This window comes from Tympanuchus pallidicinctus, unplaced genomic scaffold (assembly GCF_026119805.1).
Source record: "Tympanuchus pallidicinctus isolate F22 unplaced genomic scaffold, pur_lepc_1.0 scaffold3, whole genome shotgun sequence".
Taxonomy (NCBI): domain Eukaryota; kingdom Metazoa; phylum Chordata; class Aves; order Galliformes; family Phasianidae; genus Tympanuchus; species Tympanuchus pallidicinctus.
The window spans coordinates 6,585,610-6,605,019 of record NW_026294747.1 but is presented as its reverse complement, the minus strand read 5'-3'; the positions used below and the strand labels follow the sequence as shown (position 1 = coordinate 6,605,019).

General features: G+C 45.2%; 1 protein-coding gene across 2 annotated transcripts; it reads left to right on the top strand.

The window, feature by feature from the left end:
• Window positions 1–4,329: 4,329 nt before the first annotated feature.
• LOC128087023 (SITS-binding protein-like) lies at window positions 4,330–18,406 on the top strand. 2 transcript variants are annotated; one of them, XM_052696180.1, is made up of 11 exons: window positions 4,330–4,447; window positions 4,983–5,228; window positions 7,012–7,183; window positions 7,946–8,141; window positions 8,305–8,455; window positions 9,005–9,199; window positions 9,406–9,674; window positions 10,764–10,900; window positions 12,570–12,691; window positions 13,565–13,744; window positions 16,659–18,406. In XM_052696180.1, the coding sequence occupies exons 2-11, from the start codon at window positions 5,040–5,042 to the stop codon at window positions 16,830–16,832; spliced, it is 1,785 nt and encodes a 594-aa protein (XP_052552140.1). In that variant the 5' UTR covers window positions 4,330–4,447; window positions 4,983–5,039; the 3' UTR covers window positions 16,833–18,406. The 2 variants fall into 2 exon arrangements, with proteins under 2 accessions (XP_052552140.1, XP_052552138.1); XM_052696178.1 differs by having other exon boundaries at window positions 4,983–5,498.
• The last annotated feature ends 1,004 nt before the right edge of the window (window positions 18,407–19,410 follow it).

Below are 19,410 nucleotides of genomic sequence, written 5' to 3'. Positions count from 1 at the left end.
TCTGGGCAAATTATCCCATGCTTTCCTGTTCTGCTGGAAAATGTCAGCTTTCTGGGGACAAGTGCACCTGGGGCCTGTCAGTCCTTCCAGCCTGTTGTCAGGGCTGGGATGGGAACCTGATGGCTGGGCCCCACAGCCAGAAGCTGAAGAGCTTGGGTCTAATCACCCAAAAGGCATTTACAGGGCAGCGATTCAAGTTTGTGAGCGCGTAAGCTGCAAATCTGCTTACCAGATTTCTGGGAAGCTTGGAAGAGGTGAATTAAATGAAAGCGCTCTTTGTAAATGCTCCTTTCCCTCCCATTCACCAAAAGCATCGCCCAAGCTGTCCTGCAGTGCTCCCTTTGTGCTTTCTGAAATGCCTCCTGAAAAAGCAAGATGCAATGATTGGTACATCTTATTTAATTACCCTACATTGCGCTTGGGTTGAGCAAGGTGTGTTCTGCATCCCTACTCTGGATCCTTATGGTACCTGCTCCTCTTATTGTGCTCCTCGTGTGAGGAGCTGTGGTCAGAAAGATGAAGCTGTGCTTACGTGGGTATGGAAAGGCTGTTTTCTACAGGGGGTCCCATGGTGGAGAAGCTGCTTTCTTTCCTTTTGCTGCTCACTATTTGTCATCAACCTTGTGCTAAATAAATGAAATAAACAGAAGGCTTGGATTTATTCTTTCAAGGTCTTTCAGAAGTGTATCTATGGCTTTACTTGGAAAAGAGTTTTGTTGCACCACTGCATCTCCAAACTGTATCCCAGAGATAATGGGGAGCGTGAAGCTGGTGGTGGCCCCTTCAGGCACCTGGAATAAATGCAGCACCTCTAAAGGATTGCTTTGATTTCTGCTCAGAGCTAACAGAGCTGCTTGAGATTCGGATTTTCCAAGTTTCCAGGCTTTACAAGGTTCAGTTTGGGGGTTTTGGGTGCTCTGGTTTGGGAGTTTTGGATGCAGTGGTTTGGGGTGCAGGAGGGAGAGTGGTTTGGGGTGCAGGAGGGATGGTTTCTCTCCAGTGCAAAGGGGTTAAAATAAATAAATTAAAAATAAAAGTGAGACAATAGTCCAGAGCAGTTGTTTCCAAATGCTGCTGCTATTTATATGCCCACATCCTCCATGTGGGTCCTGCTGCTTGGTTTATTGCCATTATAAATAGCTGCTGTGTTGCTGGAGAGCTCAGGGAAAGTCAGGACTGCTTTCCGGGGGAGAAATCTGGGGCTGAGGCTAGGGGTTTCCAGCCATCAAATAAACTATATCACTCTTTGCTTCCTTCACTTCTTGATTCTCTTTAAACTGTTCATCAGCTCTGCTAATGTTCTCCGAAGGCAGAGAGATGCTCAGTGCAGCTGAAGGCTTTTGCTGTCACTGCAAGGAAAGTCTGGGAACTGCAAGGGGAAGAAAAGCAAAAGGAAAAACCCATATAGAGCATCAGGTTGCATCTGCCTGTGTTTGACTTTTGGGGCATTCTGGACAGGTTAGGATAGCAAATGATAGGTACTGAGCTGAGGTCAGGAGGATGAGTATAGCTGAACAGTCCAGCTTTGGGCATCTTCCTTGTGCTCATCCCTATGCATTGTGTATAGTTTTTCTGGGGGGTTAAAAAAAGCAGAGTTTGGGTTGTAGGCACTCCAGTAGTGGGTGATGTGTTCTCCCTGCTAGGGAACATCAGGGAGAGAAGCCAAGTCCTGGAGATGCTCTGCTGCTCCCATCGTTCTTTTGTTCCTGGCAAGCCCCAAATTCTCTCTATATATATTTTTAAAGAAAAACAATAAAAAGAATAACTCATCATTGCTAGTGTGGACTGGGAGTGTTGCTGAGAAGCTATGGCTGTCATCACTTGGAGCTTTGGGGCTGTGTGAAAATATTGATGCTAAGGGCTGGTCCTGGGACCTATGGGCAGAGTCCCACAGTTCTCTTGTTTTTCCAGCCTGGAGCATAACAACAGAGTTTTTAAAAAGGATGCTGTATGCAATCTATGGGCATCAGCAGCAATGGGAACTGTGTTCCCTCCATGCTCCAAGGGTTTGCAAAGCAAATCCCTCAAGACCTCTGTCAACCAGAACCTCGGGAAAGCCCCAAAGGAAAAGAGAAAATGGGTGATTTTGCATTGTTTTGGTGTCTTCTTACCATTGCCACACACTGTTGCATGCTTTTGAGTCTGTGCAAGTTTGGTGACAAGCAATGGGATGAGCAGAGCATGGCTTCATGTGCTCGGCCCCACTGCCACTTCCCTCTAAGGAAGTGCAACCCCCTTTTTAAATCTGTGAAAGTGGGGAAAAGTGGCTCCGTTTTGGGGAGGAGACTGGAAGCCATGTAAGATCATGCAGCAGGGTGGGTTGGCTGGATGGAAACCAGGTGCACTGCCCAAAATATTGTTGTTGTTGTTTTTTTTTCTCACGCAAGCAGTCAAGGATAAGTGATTTTTCTTGGCAATGTGAGAAAAATGTTTGGGATGGGCTAAGAAAGAAAAACACAGAAGTAGGGCTTTGAGCTGTCTGCGGGATCTGCGGGAGTGCACTTAAGTTTGGAATAGGATCATTGAGTTGCTTAGGTTGGAAGGGATCTTGAGGATAACCCAGTGTCACTCCTCCTGCTGTGAGCTGACTACCATCCACCAGATCATGCTGTCCAGGATCCCATCCAACCTGGCCTTCAGCATGTCCAGGGATAGGGCATCCACAGCCTAGAATGAATGGGAAAACTTCCCAAAATTATTGCTTCTACCCTAAAGATGCTGATGGGAGAGTGGGAAGAGGGTTCAGTCCAAGCCCCTGTGGGCAGGATGCTTGGGGTTGGCAAAACATTCTCTAGCAGGGTGGTGTGGAGGGAAAGCTGCTTTTTAAGAAAAGCTTTTTAAAATAAACTCAAGCACCAGCATTTTACTGGGGTACAGCCACTGAGCGTTGCTACCACTGTGCTAGCAGCATCCCCTGGGTTTGCTGTGCACAATTCCTCTAATCCACCCTTGGAGCCCTTTGCTGTCCTGTGGCTGCTGGGATTTAACAGTGTGCCATGTGAGAGAGCTTTTCCTCAAGCTCATCTTGCTGCCAAAGATTTCATCAGACCCCCTCCCAGCCCTGTGGGTGCCAAGAAACTAGGAATCGTTGATGCTGTGCTGCTTTTCTGAAATTTTGCAGCATTGTGCCTCTGTCCTATGGGCTGAGTTATGTGGTGGGTTGATTTTTTTCTATGCTTTTCCCTGTATTTTAACCAGCTCTCAGCACACAACTTTGATGGATTATTTTTTTTTTCCTCCTAGTTGTCTCCAGCTCCTCCCAGAAATCCCAGTGAGCTCCAGCTGAGAGAACTGCGCCCTCTTCTCTCAGCACTTGATACCCATCTCCATTACTTTGCCACCCTCCTCTTCATCATGGATCCAACCCTTTCTCCATGCTTAGGAGCCCGAGTCAGCAGCTGGGAGATGCTTCTCCTCATACAATCAACACGCTTTCCCCACCTCCCGTGTTGGGTATTGCCCATAGTGGAAATATAAATTAATTCTGGAGCCACGCATTGGGGAAAAACCCATCAAGCGCTTTTTAGGTGACAACGAAAGATTTTCAACAAAAGATTTTCTCAATGACCATTCTGAGAACCTCTTGAAGAGCAGAATTTCCTGGGGTGAGTAATGCTGTTGTCTTTGGGTCAAGGCATTGGAGTTGTTGGGTTATTTCTTAGAATCATAGAATCATTGGGAAATTGGGAAAGACCATTCAGTCCGACCATCAACCCACCACCATTATGCCCACTAAACTATGTTGCTCTGTGCCACAACTGCCCTTTTCTCTTTTCTTTATGCAAAATGGGGAAACTCTTTGAAATTTTTTTTTTTTCAGCTGGGCAATATTGTTTGTAAACCCCAGTTATTCCCTATTTGCCCATAAGCTGTTGGGACTGATGGGATGAGTGCATAGGGCATAGGATGAGTGCTTTAAGGGCAAGTAGCTCTCTGAACCTTGAGCATGTCCAAAGTATAAGAAACAGGAGGGAAAATCTCCAAAATAATAATAATAAAAGCCAAATCAGCATAGAATCAGCAGAATGGGGAGGCTTGGCAACTGCACTGTAGATTCACAGATATGTAATAAGGGCTTATCCAGTGCCACCTTAATAACTTGGTTAAAATACAGCAAAGAAACAAAATTTTATGGTTATTTCCATATAAGTCAATGCTTTAAAAAAAAAAAATCAGAAAATTCCTCAGCTCTGTTGCTAATGTAAGAAACCTGTGGGGGCCTGGGGAGGGAGGCAGTGAGCCATCCCAGCTTAGATAACGCACTGGCTTTGCTTGGATCAAATTGCTGGGGCTATAAAGGTCTCTGACGTGGCTGCGGGACTGGGAGGAACAGTTCTGCTTGGAAAGAGAATCAAGAGCCTCTACCCTGTGCCACGACAGCCAAATTTCAGGGTGAGGCGCTAGGTCGGTGGTGGTTATGCCTGGGTGCTGCTGCAGCATCTTTTAGGTAAGAGATGCAGCTGTGCCTTTCTGGAGGGGGGGGTACAAAGGGATGTGGTGGAGGTAGCATGTGGTCTCTAACAGGAACAGCAGAGCAGTGAAATCTGTGTTATTAACCCCAAAATGCAGCAGAGCGGGTGGAGAGAGGCAGGCAAAGGGAGTAAGTTGGTGTCACCCCAAAAGGTTGTTGACACCCATGTCCCTGTGCCCATTTTGAGCACAGGATGCCCCATCCTCATGCAAGGGCTCAGCTAACACTGCCAGACTTTGCTCTGTGCATTCACCAAATACTTCTTCAAGCAAGGGGAAATGAGGATGGAAAGCTGGTGTCACGTTACAGGGTCACCTTTCCCAACCCCACTACTCCAAACACCCTGCAAGACTTTTTCAGCACCTCTTTGCAATTTGCAGCCCTTCCACAAGAAAAGCTGCGAGGGGCCCTTCCTTCCCACTTGGAATTTTAACTCCTTGCATTCTTTTAGAGCAATCCAAGGTTTCAGTGGAGGGTGGGGGAGGAGGAATTCCTTCTTGTGCTGTTGCAGGGGAAAGGAGAGCAAGAGGAAAGCGGAGCTTCTCGGAGCATCCTGCAGCAGTGCGCCATGCCCATCGCTCGCCCCACTGGCCGCATCCCCGAAGCTGCTTGGACTTCTGGCATCAGAGAGCTAACAGAGCCCTGGAAAGGTGCTTTGGGCTGCCTCGGCGTGGCTGTCTTCTTCGCCATGACTATCGGCATCATCTCCTGGCAGGCCTTGGAGCAGCCCCTGGAAGAGTGGATGCTGCGAGGCCAGGCAAGTGGGATGCTGTGGGATCGCCGCCATGGTGCCCTGCTCCTGCGGGCGCTGCCGATGGGACGGCCACTGGTGTCCATCACAGTGGGTAGCGTGCCAGCCTCAGAGCTACCTCCACCGCGGGATCGGTGCTGGCAGGACGGCACAGAGTTCTGCTATGCATGGGAGGAGGAGGCCGAGCTCCACATCTCTCTCCAACCCACCCCAGCCCCTGGCACCGAGTGCTATAGTGTCCGCTGGACCCCGCTGCGCCCTGATGTGGTGCTGAAGGTAACGCCTTTCTCCTTCATCTAGCTCCTTTGGGGCAAAATGAGCTGGTTTGGGCCAAAATGCAGCATTTGGCAGTCTGGTTGTACTTTATCTCGAGGAGTTGGAAGGTGTGGGTGTGGAAAATCCCATTTCTGATTCCCTGTGCACCCCCTGTATCCACAGTGCTGCTTTCTCCCGGTGCTTCATGAATAATCACAGGCTGGTTATATGGAGACCAGATAAATAATAATTGGAACACACAGTGGCGGAAGAAACAAGGAACAGCCCAAGAGAGTCCCTGCCAATCCCAGGCGCAGCCACTGGATGAAAATTCTGGGATGAAAATTTATGGGAATTTTCTTCGGGATATTTTTTTCCCTCTATGGGGTATTTCTATTCTTTAAAGCCCCAAATTGTTTCTTGGCATAGTTTCATGACAATGGATGGCATTATCTGAGAGCAACCACTTTGTTAATTAATGTTAGTTTATAGGTGCTCAAGGGGATGAGCAAGAATAGATTTATTTTTTTTCCCCTCAATTTTAATTTCAAAAAATGTTTTGGAAGATTATCTGGAGGAAAGTTAAGTGTTAAGAGTGAGTTTACTTTTTTCTCCCCCCACTACCCAGCTGGTGTAACTGGTTCAACTGACACCCTGTGCAGCTATTCTGGGCCTCCAGCATTTCCACTTGAATAATTTACATCTCCACTCCCCACCCCTTGATCAGGCTTAACCTCCCGCTGCCCCCGCAGCAGCAGTTGGCTTTGGGCAGTGTTGGGGCCCTATGGGATGTAAGGAGACCACCTCCACCCACCCCAACCTCCCCCAGATTTCTGGGGGCTCATCTCCACATGCCAAGTCACACGATTGGCTAAGTCCTGCTGAGTCCCTCTCTTTGGCAGGGAAGGGAAACTCTCAGAGGCTTTGAAGCACTGGACATCACACAACAGCACATTTTTCAGAAATTTTCTTTTTTTTTCCTCTTTTTTCTCTTTTTTCTTTTTTTCTTTTTTTTCTCTTTTTTTAATAACTAAAACAATTTTTGGCTTAGAGTTTGTGTTCCCCTGCCCAGACGTGTTGAATGCAGATGTATTCAGATGTAATGGGGGTAGGATGGATGAACAGCAGTCTTCCACATTCCTCTTCAAAGGAATGAGTCTGGGAGGTTGGACTCGATGATCTCTGGAGGTCCCTTCCAACCCCTACAATTCTGTGATTCTGTGATTCTGTGATTGTGGTCTTTAATGTCTATAACTTTAAGTCTGGATTTAAACTGGTTGCAATTTCTTTCCCACTACATTTGATCCCTTTAATCAACCCACATCCTACAAAAGCACTTATGCAGCATTTCATTAATTTTTCTTCCTAAAAGCCCAACTCTTCTGCCTAAGTAGGAAAAGCTTAAAGCTTCTAGCAGGTCATGCACAGAAAGCAAAAAGTAATTGAGTGTGAAACCCCAAAGTCTATGGGTTTGGAGTTGTTCTTCCTGAAAAAGATGAGGTTATGACATGAGCATGTATCTTTCCTGCTGCAGGATTGCTTCTCCATGGTCAATGTCTCATGGTATGGAGGTGCGAGCCTCTGTGCCCAGCGCTGGCCCCTCAACGGTGCTGAGAGCCCTGAGCAGCCCTTTGTCAGTGGAGATTTCAGCAAAAACCCCACTGGGTACGGCCCTGTGCTGGAGAGATACTTCTTAGGATCAACAGGTATTTGCTGTTTGATTTCCTATGGATTTAATCTCTGCGTCTTTCCATCCATCCATGCATTTATAAAGCAATTAAAGAGCTGGATTCATATCCCACAGACTAAATATTTTAGAATCTAACTAGTAACTAGTAGTAACTAGTGGCAGCAGGATTGAAGGGATGGATCCCAATCCTTATGGGAGAACTGAGATGTTGAACCAATGCTGTTTTCACAACTCATAGGATCATGAAGGTTAGAAAAGACCTCTAAGAACCTCAAGTCCAACCCCAACACACCCCCACTATACCCACTGATCATATCCCTCAGAGCCACCTCTTCATGGTTCTAGAATACTCCTAGGGATGGTAACTTCACCACTTTCCTCAGCAGCCTGTGCCAGTGATTCCAGAAAGCCCCCCAGGGCTTTCAGTGTCTATTGCTGTGTTCTGAGCATGCATTTAGGATTCTGGATGTGGACTGCCATTGTCCATTGGATAAGGCTGCCATTGTCAACTTGGGTGGATATTTGGATTGTTCCACAGCGTGCCAAACTTCAGATACCATCCAAAATCATTTGCTCTGCATTTGATCATTTTAGGAAAAGAGAACCCAAGTGCATGAGCTGAATACAGAGAGAAAAGGCCAGAAATGCAGCACATCCAAATGAATAAAAGAGGCTATAAAGGAGAAATGGAGAGTTGGGTTTTCTTGCTTAACTGGAGCTGCTCTATGGCCACTGATGAAAAGATACTCAACTATTTTCCCCTCTTTTGACCCCGAAGGAGTGACAGTGACAGTGGCACCTGATGTGTCCCTGGTCCTCTCGCTGGAGAGCCATTGGCATTTCTGCCTGGGAGGAGCTGGAGGCCCCTTGCACTACGTCCTCTGCATCAGCCCCAACATCACGACTGCACACCGGCACATGGGCACCCAGCTGGCAGGGCCAACACGGGCATTGCCTGATACAACCCTGCTGTGGTAAGACATTCCCTCTGCCTATGGTACTGGGTTGCTTTCCAAGCTTAAATTATCACAAATCTCCATTTTGCTGCTTTTTCTCACCCACTTAATTTTGTGTGACTCTTTTGCTGTGTCCTTTGCTAGCCCAAGGTGCAGACGCCATGTGTTCTTCATCCCACAGGTCTCCTATCTGGCAGTATGATGATCCAGTGGGTTCTGCTGCCAAAATTAAGCGGGGTCTGAGGTCACTAGCCAGGAGACTGAAGCGACATCGCATGCAAGAGGGAGTCCTGGCCCTGGGGGAGCATGGCACTGCTGCACTTGCCACCATGGTACATCCCATCCCACCAGCCCCTGTGCTTTGAATGCCCCCAGAATAATTTGAAATCCTTCTGAAATGCAAATCATTTGGTTGGGTGGGAGATAGATTTATTGAGCATCCTTTCTTAATGATGGAAAGCTTGGTTTGGGGTTTTACCCATGGAAGATGGTCATGAGTAGTGTCCCCAAGGGAAATCCCAACAATCTGTCTTGGGACCACTGCACTTTGATGTCTTTATCAACATAGACAGTGGGATTGAGTGTACCCTCAGCAAGTTTGCTGATGACATGAACATGAGTGGAATGGTCAGTAGAATAGAAAGAAGGGATGCCATCCAGAGGGACCTGTACAGGTTAAAAAATGGGCATATTAGAACCTAGTGAGGTCTAGCCCCCATGGAAGGGGGCTTAGAGTACAGTGATCTTTAAGGTCCCTTCCAACCACAGTGGTTCACTGGGCCTGTGGTTGGTTTGGGGTTTTACTCCAAGAAATGGTACTGCTGACCTCGATGGCTTTGCCATTTCCACAAAACAAATTTTTCCTTTTTAACTCCCTTCAGGATCACGTGCCTGTAGAGCGAAGGAAGAGGCATGGCACACCGCATGTCTGGGACCCAGCAATGATCTTCCCGCTGCGGCTCTCCATCACTCTGTCCCCCTACGCCAGCATCGCTGCCCCACTCTTCCTGCACTTGCTGCGGGATGGTGAGACCAGCTACTGGCTGAGCCTGCAGCCCCGCTATGGGGGCTGCTCGGTATGGTACCCAGCACCTCTATTTTGTTTTATTTTTAATGACCCACCAGTTTGCTATTCAACTGGGAACCCCATGGGGAAGAATTTTTCACTTCTATGCACTGCATCAATGCAAGCTGTGGTGGCAGCCCCTCTCCAGCCTTGCATCCCACATTTTTTTTTGGATGTTTTAAGGGTCTGACTGATATTCCTCACCATTTGCTGCAGATCCCGTTGCTGACAACATGGAAGGGACAGCTTTGTGCCCGCCTGAACATCACCAATGAGGCAGCACTGAGCTGGTACTTGTCCCATGCCCGGGGCCTGCGGCACAAGTTGGGTGCCACGTACATGATCTTTGAGGGAGCTGAGGGTAATGCCTTCCTGGAGCAAGCTATGTCCCCTCCTGCTGAGCTGGCTGGTGACCAATACGCTGAGATGCTCGCAGCAGCACTGGTGACACTAGGGAATGCCACTGTCATCAGCGTCGGTGCCAGGTGGGTTGTAATGAGAAGATGCTCAGGAAAGCATCAAGGTGATTCTCCTGTCTCTTTGTTTTTTTTTTTTTGTTTTTTTTTTAGTGTTATTTTTGAATAATGCTTTAGGGCATAAAAATGCACCAACACAATGATGCTTAATTGTATTAATGCTAGATGCAATAGAAATCCATTGTAGCCTCTACAGGCATTTAAGGAGGGAGGGAAAGTCTGCAAAACCCCATAGCGGTAAGGGTCTGTGGTGCCAAATGACTGCAGTTTTCTGACCTGCATAGCCCATAGCTGGGTATTTTTAGCCCATCCAGAAGGGGATAGAATCAGGGCTGAATCCTCCTCGGTTAGATGAGCTCCAAGTCTTTGGAGCTAAGTTTTGTCATGAAGATTCGGACCTTGGAGCTTTTTGGCTGCCAGAAATGCAGTGGCAGTGTTCTGTCTTTTATACTGGGCAATTTGGTGACATGTTCTCCTCCAAGTAAACTGCATGCATAGAAGTGTTACTGGAAAATAATAATAACATGGGGAAAATATTTTTTCTCTCTGGCAGACAGACAAATCCACTGTCAGTAATGATGGCCCCTCAATGCAAAACAGATGAGCATGAATGCAAGCCAGGAAGATAAATACTCCCTGTAGGATACATCACAGTGGGGTTCAGGTTCTAGATTTGGAGCATCTCATGGACCAGGGCTGAGGGGACACACCAGTCTGTGTCCTGGGTATGATTTTTGAAGACTTTTCCCATGAGGGTGTGCCAAGAGGATGAGTGTGAGATGGGGAGTCAAATGTCATGGAGTCAAGCCAGGAGGATGAAAACTTTGAGCAAGGATCTAGGGAAATGTTCCAGAATCATAGAATCATTAGGATTGGAAAAGACCACTTAGATCATCACCTATCACCATCAAGAAGAACTAAAATGGCTGAATTCAGCAGGTGCAGCAGGTGGGAGATGAGTTGGAGAGCACTGGCTTCCCTTTCACAAAGGTCCTCAATAGCTGAGGAACCCGTTTGACCATAGTGACTGCCAAGACAGTTGTAGGATTTCCATGGAGTTCCTTCTAAATGCATTGGGTTTGTGCTTGTTTCCCTTAGATCTAGTCACCTACCGCTCTTTGTCCAGATGAGCCCGCTGCACTCAGACTGGAGCCACGCTGGACTGAAGGGGTTAATTCCCTCCGCACTGCACTACAGCCTTTTGGGCTACAACTTCTTCATCCCTGATGCAGTGGGTAATGTCTTCTTTCCTTCCTTGCTTGCTATCGTTGTGTTTTCTTGGGGTATTTTTGTAGCCCTCCATGTGAGAGAAGCATGGGCTCAGTGGCTATAGAGTGGATTCAAGAATGTTGTTCCCAGAACCCCCTTTTGGTTGGATGGAAGGTTACTAGGGAATGGGCTGAGGAACTGAAAGCAGAACACCACATTGTTAATCTTAACAGGCAACCAGCTCTCAGGGGATGCCCTATACAAACATCTTTCATTGCATGCGTTGCTTGTGCTAAAACTGAGCTGACAAAAGCAAGGAGGTTTCCAGCTGGAAACCAGCACGCTTGGGCTCCCAGATGGGAAATAACTATTCCTAAAATGCCAGCAGTCCTGATTCAAGTCTGTGTTTCTGCTCTGAAGCACAGTGACATGTGATCTTTAAATAAAAATAATTAGAGGTTAAAACACAATCATCTAATGGGGGTCAAGCAGCTCATTTCTCCCTTCTTCTTGGAGGTGAATGTTATTTGTTTAGACCTCACCACAAGCACAGAAGTTATCACAGAGGCCATGCTGAAGATAGTCAGAGCCAGCAGAGCTGCAGACAGCCCTGGAAAAGGGGCTTGGGCAATCACATGTGCTAGCGGCATCCTGAAGAGATGCTAAGTCTGCTGGCTAATGTCAATGGGACTGAGGATGAGAGACTCCGTCTCTCTGCAGGGAATGGGGTCATGGCGCACAGCCTCCAGAAAAACAAAGATTTGAGGATAGTTTGTGCAAGCCCCCATGGAGCAGTTTGGTGATGGGATTTTGTCACCCCTGGGGAAAGCTGCCCCAGACTGCAGAGTGATGTCCCCTGGGGATGCTTCTCTTTACCCATCCCCTTCTGTCCTTTCCAAACCTCCCTCTGGTGCTCTTGGGAGGAACTGGAATCTACTTCCACTACATTTCTGATCAACCATAGATACTCTGCCCCTCCACTACTTTCCACTATGAACATGACACAAAGTACATATTTCAGCCTTGTTTCATGGGGTACCAACATCTTTCCTTTCCCATCACATGTTATTTTCTAAGGACTGTTGGCTTTTTTCCAGCCTTGCCCTTTGCTGTTGGCATATTACTGTCTGTGCCCTGGTGAAGCCAAGTTTTGGGGTTTCCTGCTGTCTATCCTCTACATGCCCCATTCCTTTAGGTGATCCTATCAGGTTCTACCTGACTATTTTCCTTTGCTGGGCTGTGTTATCATCTACACTTTGGTGATTGCAATTTATCCTAGTGCAGGATCTGAGTGAAAACTTGTGCCACCTGCTTTTTCCCCTTGAATATCAAATTAGGTGGCAGCATTGAGAGTATTTTTCCATGATGCTTCTGATTTGCACATCGAATTGGCAGGAAAAACCTTTATTTTTACGATATATTTTTCTTTGCAGAAGAGAAATTCTTTTTCATAATGTTCTGCTATAATTTAGAAACTATCTCCTTAGACCTCATTCCTAGTATTTTCCCATTAAACATCTCCAGCTCTATTTAGGACATTCAAAAAGGGGTCAAGCAAGGAAAATCCAGGAATGGGGATTCAGCTGTTCTTGCAGTGGGGTTATGCATCCTGCTAGCATCAAGAGCAGGTTGCTTTGACCCTTCCTGTGATCAGATATCCCCAAGCAGCTCTGCTCAGCTCCTTGTCCCTGGCAGGAGGCAGCCTGGCTGGTGACACCTCAGGGGACCCGGAGCTGTATGTGAGGTGGTTGCAGATTGTGACGTTCCTCCCTGTGATGGCCTTTGGCACACCACCCTGGCTCTGCTGTGACTACTGGGTATGTACACCAATGACCTGCAAAGAAGGTCACATCTGTTCCTTAAGGAAGAATTACACCCTAAAAGCCATTAAAAAAAAAAGCCATTAGTAGCCCCTGTTGGGGAAAGTTGGTGCTAAAATTCACTGTACTAATTATGACACCCATGAAAGCCCGCAAGGAATTATTGCATGATCTCAACATTGCTTTTTTTCTGCATAACTATTGTGAGTTTTCACCACTTCATGCTTTGGCTATATGCAACCGTATGGCTGGTACCCAGAACGCCTGTAGGTGTGACAATATCACACCTGTCTCTCTATCACTTTTGTTGCTGGAATTAAGTATTATTTGGTCAAATAGTTGATAACTACACTATTATGAAGCCCACAGATTTGTCTTCAAGATTTGGAGGTGTTCAAGACCAGGTTGGATGGGGCCATGGGCAGCCTGGTCTGGTACCAGATATGGAGGTGGCCCTGCCTGTGGCAGGGGGTTGGAAATTATTAATCCTTGTGGTCCCTTCCAACACAAGCCATTCTATGATTCTATGATTTCTTAAAATGTTTGGTAGAGTTTTCCCAGAGATGTTGCCACTAGAGCACTCCAAGGAGGAAGTGATTCCTTAAATATTGAGAGACTGCCATTAGATCACTTTACCAGCAACAAAAGAGTTTGTTAAAGACATCAGCACCCCAGAGGATGTCACCCCCCCAGCCCGCTTTCAGATCTAAATGGGCAAAAACCCACCATCTCAATCCCATTTGTCAGCCATCGGGATTGCCATGTTGCAATTTAGAGATCTCTCCCTAAGGAAAGATCTGTTTTCTTTCCTCTTGCTTTGCTGTGGATTCCTCTTACCAGGTATTCCTTTTATCTCCCATTCCTGTGCAGGTTCTGAATCTTACCCGGCAATGCATACAGAGACACAGGAATTTTGTGGTACCACTCATCATAAAATACAGCAAGGAATGGCTTAGTTCAGGGCACCCTATCTTCCGCCCGGTGTGGTGGCTCAGTCCCACGGACCCAACTGCTTTCACCGTTGAGGATGAATTTCTCATTGGGGATGAGGTAGGGAATGTAGAGACTCAAGGGTAATTTGGGAAAATACAGAGCTTCCTGCAGTTGTCCACTCCTTCACACCCTCTTCAAGTACAGAGCTCAAATAGAGAGTGCTCAAAACTGAGATGTTGATGGAGTCCTGATGGCTCCTTCAGTTTTGAAATGTAGAATGTATTCAAAATGGAGAGTCAACAGGACTTTTTTTTTTTTTTTTTTTAATATCAAGGTATTTTTCAGCCCTTTGTGGCAAAAGGAATCTCCTGATTGTCATCATTGCTTATTTCCTTCATATCTTTTGGGGGTTTTAATTCCATTACTTGGAGCCACAAGCCAAGGGTTCATCCAAGGTTGATGGTGGCTCACAGAACCTAGTTTGATCCCAGTAGCTCAAGATTTTGGCAGTTGCTATGTATATATATATGTAGGAATATAAATATATACTTTATTGTATATTTTGTTCTTGAAAACACAATTATTTATTCATACATTAACTTTGCAGCAAAGTCTTGTGCTGCCTTTGCACAGGGATGCTGCCAAGGAGTGTGGAGGAGGTACAATCTACCTAAGAGTATCCAAAACTCAAAAGCCAAGTTCATTAGGGGCTTGTTGCTTGTTTTAACAGCAAAGCAATTTCTGTTGCAGAGTTATCTGTCTTCTCAGGTTCTGCTTGCAGTCTCTGATCAATATTGCAATATTAAAATCTGGAGGCTTGACTTTCTTATTGCAAATTCTGTAGATTTGATTTATAGCTTTTTGGGGGGAGGGTTGTTTTCAAGGAAAATTTACATCACTGCAGAAAACTGATAAAATATTCTCCTACTTTACAAGCTTGTGTAATCAGGTGGGACATTGTAAAACTACAGATCTTTAGCATAAGTGAATTGGAATGGCACTGTTTGAGAGAAGAGACATTTCCTTGGTCCTGATGTACTACAGAGTGCATATTCAGGCAGTGGTGATGGTATTGGTTATAACTGCAAGCAAGTTAAAACTTAGCTTCTTCTCCCCAGATTACTCAAATGGAAGAATCCCTGATGCAATGGAAATGGCAGGGCAGAAATGTGCTGTGTGTTAGCAGAGTGAGATTCCCGGTAAAACACAGCAAGCAGCCTTCTCTCTCAGGAGCTGCAAAGATATGGCTTGGCTGAGAGCTCCCAAAATACGGTAAAACATCAGGGTTGCTCCATCAGTGTGGCAGGGCCAAGCATTTCTGATAAAGTACCACATGAGGCCAGCAAAACCTCACATGATTTTGCTTCAAAAGAGACCGAGCTGGCAGGGAGGAGAGCCCAGATGGGGATGTTTTGACTTCCAGGCTGGCTTTTGGCAGCTGGAAGAATCCAGATGCAATCCAAAGCCTGATTTAGTGCCATTTGGAGTATGATTAATAATAATTTACTGGAAAATACATAAGGTAATTCTGTCCTGGTGTGTTTTGAGGTGAGGCTAAGTGTTAGGATGCTGTGATAAACTTTCTGAGCATCATGTTGCATGCGAGTATATCTGCAAGATGTTCATAAAGATGGTTTTGTGCTATCACCAGTGTTTTCCTGCTCCTGTCACCCAGACTTTTTTTTGCAGTAACTCTGGCCTGGGAGGATCACCTTGGTTTGAAACCCTTTTTTTTTTTTTTTTTTTTTTTTTTTTGTTAGGCTGATTTTTTACATTCATTACTTCCAGACCCATGTAATCTGCATGTCTTGGCAGCACACTTCCAACTTATTGAATCCTTCCAGGAAAGAGTGTTGATACATAATAGCAAGGAAACAAGTGGCACTATTAAACAAACAAAAAACAAGCAAACAAACAAAAAAAACCCAACAGCATCACTTCACATCAGTGCTGTCTGAGTGAAAGTGGAAGCTGTAAGAGGTTGGGTTGTGCTGACAAATACATTTATAAAAGCCAAGAGGGTCCAGAGTGTTCCCTAAAGAGAGCCAAACACCATGATGTCATCTCAGGACATTGCTGCCCAGGGATCATCCACATTTAGTGAAGGGATTGACCAAGAGTACAAGAAATAGAGTACTAGGACTTGAATGATCTCACACATTATTTCTGCCTTCTGATACATTTTTCTTCATTTATTGGCTTTCCTGGAGTTTGTTTTTTTCATGGTTCCTTTCATAGTTTCCTTTCCATGTTGCTTGAGATATAATCTGTTATGTTGTTTTTACTGAGCAAAGCTCTTCCTAGGCTTTAGATCCAGACTAAGTCTCCCAGAGAGGATGGCTTTGGAATCCCACCTTCTGAGCAACCTGGAACTAAAGATCCCACAAAATGTTTCTTTCTAATTAAAATCCTAGTTTCTGCATGTCTTGGTGTCAGATTGTCTTTGATTCTTGATTAGGTCATATTCAAGTGTCTTCAACTGGATCCCCCCAAGCACTTGGTCAGGGGAGAAAAGAGAAATTCCCATGACTGCCAATAATTCCCTCCACAGCTTAAAGGGTTGTATGCCACCAAATTTCTCACAACTCTATAAAATCTCCTCAAAAGCTGCTTTGAATAAGCCTGAGCCTTCCTGCATCCATCCTGGCCTGCTCAACTTTTAGGCCAAAGCTTTGTTTTCTGAAATCTTCAGATTTCTGATGTTAATTCAGTTCAGGTGTTCTAAAATATGGCTTGGGTGGATTCTGGAGTCTTTTTCTTCCAAAATATGCATTGGACGGAGAATACACAACTTGTTGATGTTGTTTTTTCTTCCAAAATACAAATTGGACAGACTCTCACAGCTTGGTCAAAAGAGGGACATTACATCACCCCTTCCCACTCTTGTTCAGTAAACCTTGCCCATGGGAACAATGACCTCTGCTGCTTGCGCACGTGGATACTCTCATTTGCAGCCAAAGTTGCTGATTTTCTCTGCCACAGTCTCAACTGACCCTGCTAAGTTACTTTTTCTTTCCCTGTTTCACTGCAGGTCCTGGTGGCTCCAATAACAGAAAAAGGGCAAACATGGCGAGATATCTACCTGCCGGGAGAAGGGTGCCGGTGGCGGGACACCAACAGTGCTCGTGTGTTTGATGGAGGCACTGTCCTCAGGAACTACTCTGTCAGCCTTGAAGAGGTGCCAGTTTTTGTAAAGACCTCCTAAATTCAGATTGTCTCAGGTTTAAAGAAGCTGATCACCTTCAGCACTGGCCAAATGTGGTCTGCTCTTCCTTAAAGATGTTTCAGCCTATTTGCACTTTTCCAAGACTACTTTTTTTATTATTTCAGCAAAAATTCTTTGAATCATTTATTATTTGCTGCTATTCTTAAACAACACCAATACAGCTTGGGCACAAATATACATCCACACCACAATCACTTAAACCTTTCTGGGATTTTCCCAGATATTTGTGTGTATGCAATTGGACAGGCTCATCCAGCCCTCACAATAGTGGATTTTCCAGAATCTGATAGAAATGAACATCACCTACTGGTATGGGATTTATGCATTTAAAGACAAGTTTACACAAAGGAAACGACAGTACTATTGATGTGCATGGACATCACATGCTAAATGCTACCTTTTTCTCTCATCTGATGCTGCAAATGGGCCTCCAAAAGAGCTTTTGGTGGTGAGTGAGTGACTTGGATGATAATTGGAAAACTATGTGAATTTCAGTGAGTTTCTTTTGAAGAGCAACTCAGTCAAGCAAAGTAGAATGTCTAATAGAGCCTGATGTAGATGGACAAGATGGCTGCTCACTTCAGGATAAAGAACCCAGGACCCAGCATCCCATGCATTACCTATAAGGCAAACTCCAGCGTGCCTGATCCACTACTCTTCACTAATTGTCGAATTTTATGCTTTTTCTCAATTATTTCTTGAGGTATGAGTGGGAACCATTGGATCCAGCCTGTCCAGTAGAAAATTTTTGGATGGTGCTTTGTGGAGCCAGGAGTTCCTTATAGATCCCTTCCAACCTGGGATATTCTGTGATCTTCATGGGCAAAGTAGATGTTAGGAATGTTGAATAAGCACTGAAGTGGATTATGCTAGCTCTTCAGATAACCCAAGATACAGAGTAGCACATGGATAAACAGAGAGAAGGTTTTGGAGGCTTGCATCTGAGTTAACAGATCACAGTCTGTGGGAAACTAAAGGCCCTGTTTTGGTTCACTCACTTGGTTTGAAGCAAAACCCAGTGTGCTGAATCTTTGTTTAGGATAAAGCCCTAAATCTTACTGGCTTCAGATGGATAGAAAATGTGGAGCACAAGTTTCTGTGCACAGATTAAATCACTGCAAATCCCAATGGTGCTGGCATCTTTCTCCAGACTTTCCTCAAACTCAAACTGAAAACTCTATCAGTTTTTGCTATGCTTGGCCTCTGAAAAATCACTAACTTGAATCCAGGCAAGAGGCTGGCTGAAGATTAAAATAATAACAATAAATAAAAAGCTCACACATGATGCATGTTTAAAAAATAGAACACCACCATGTGATGTAACAAAGTGAGTAGCCAATTTGTTTCTGACTGTTAATAGGGTAGGCCATGTTTCTAGAGAGAATTTTGCATAATTTGAGTTTCCTGCTCTGTGATGCTGATGTGCTGGGGTTTTTTGTGAATGGGCTGTTTCCATGTTACAAAGGGTGCTGTCATGTCATTGCCAGCTAAGATCATATTGCTAATGCATTTTCTACTTTACGAGCAATTGGATATTAAAGACTGTATATGGAGTCGTCGTCATGTTTATGGAATGTTTACTGATGTATCCTTGACTTAAAGTACTGGCCCACCTTGGTCTTAGTGTCTCTGGGCATTGGGTGATGCGTTCTCAATTTCATGTTTACTTCTTTGTACCTGTGTTAAGAAGCACAAATGTTTCCACTTGCCAAAAACAATTCCAGGACATAAATAATGAAAGCTGCCTTATTTGCTGTGGGTGGCAAAAATGATTGAGAATCTAGCATTTTTTTTTTTTTTCTCCATTATATTAAGCATGTGATTTTTTTTTTTTTTTTTTGGGGGGGGGGGGGAGGGGGGAGGAGTAGGGGGGTGAAAGAAATGACTTTCCCATTCCCTTTCCTTTTCCATTCCCCTTCCTTTCAGATGTACTGTTGAAAGCCTTTGTCAGTGGTGCACATTTGGGTTCCAGTTCTGAGTTATAACATTCATGGTGCAATGGTGAATTACAGGTCTGCTGGAGTGGTGTAATGGGCTGTATATCTGCATGGGGATTGCCAAAGTGCCCAAAAGGTACAGAACTGTCCTGAAATCAGTGGCACTGGCTATTTCAAAGTCCATCTCCATGCTTTTTATTTTTATTTGTTTATTATTATTGTTGGTATTTGTCCATTTGGATGGTGCTGCCCCAGAGCTTGCTTTATTTGCACATGAGGCATGTGCCATTGTGTTCCCAAAAGAATGAAAGAATGGATCCAGTCCTGGTATGCCTCCTAGTGCAGAAACTCCCAGCAGCAGGGATGAGGAATGTGGATAACTGAGGAAGTGCATCAGGCCACAAACTGTAGCATCTGATGCACTGACTCAGATGTGAATGATCCAAATCGTCTATTACAAGTTCTCACTTAACTTCTATACCTTCAAAAGTTTTCTTTTTCTAGCTTTCCCATCCACCCCTACAACTTTCCCATCCACCTTTACATGTCAACAAAGCATTCTACAAAACACTCTTCAACCGTTCACACAGGCACTTGTCCAGTCAGAGCCGTGAGACGTT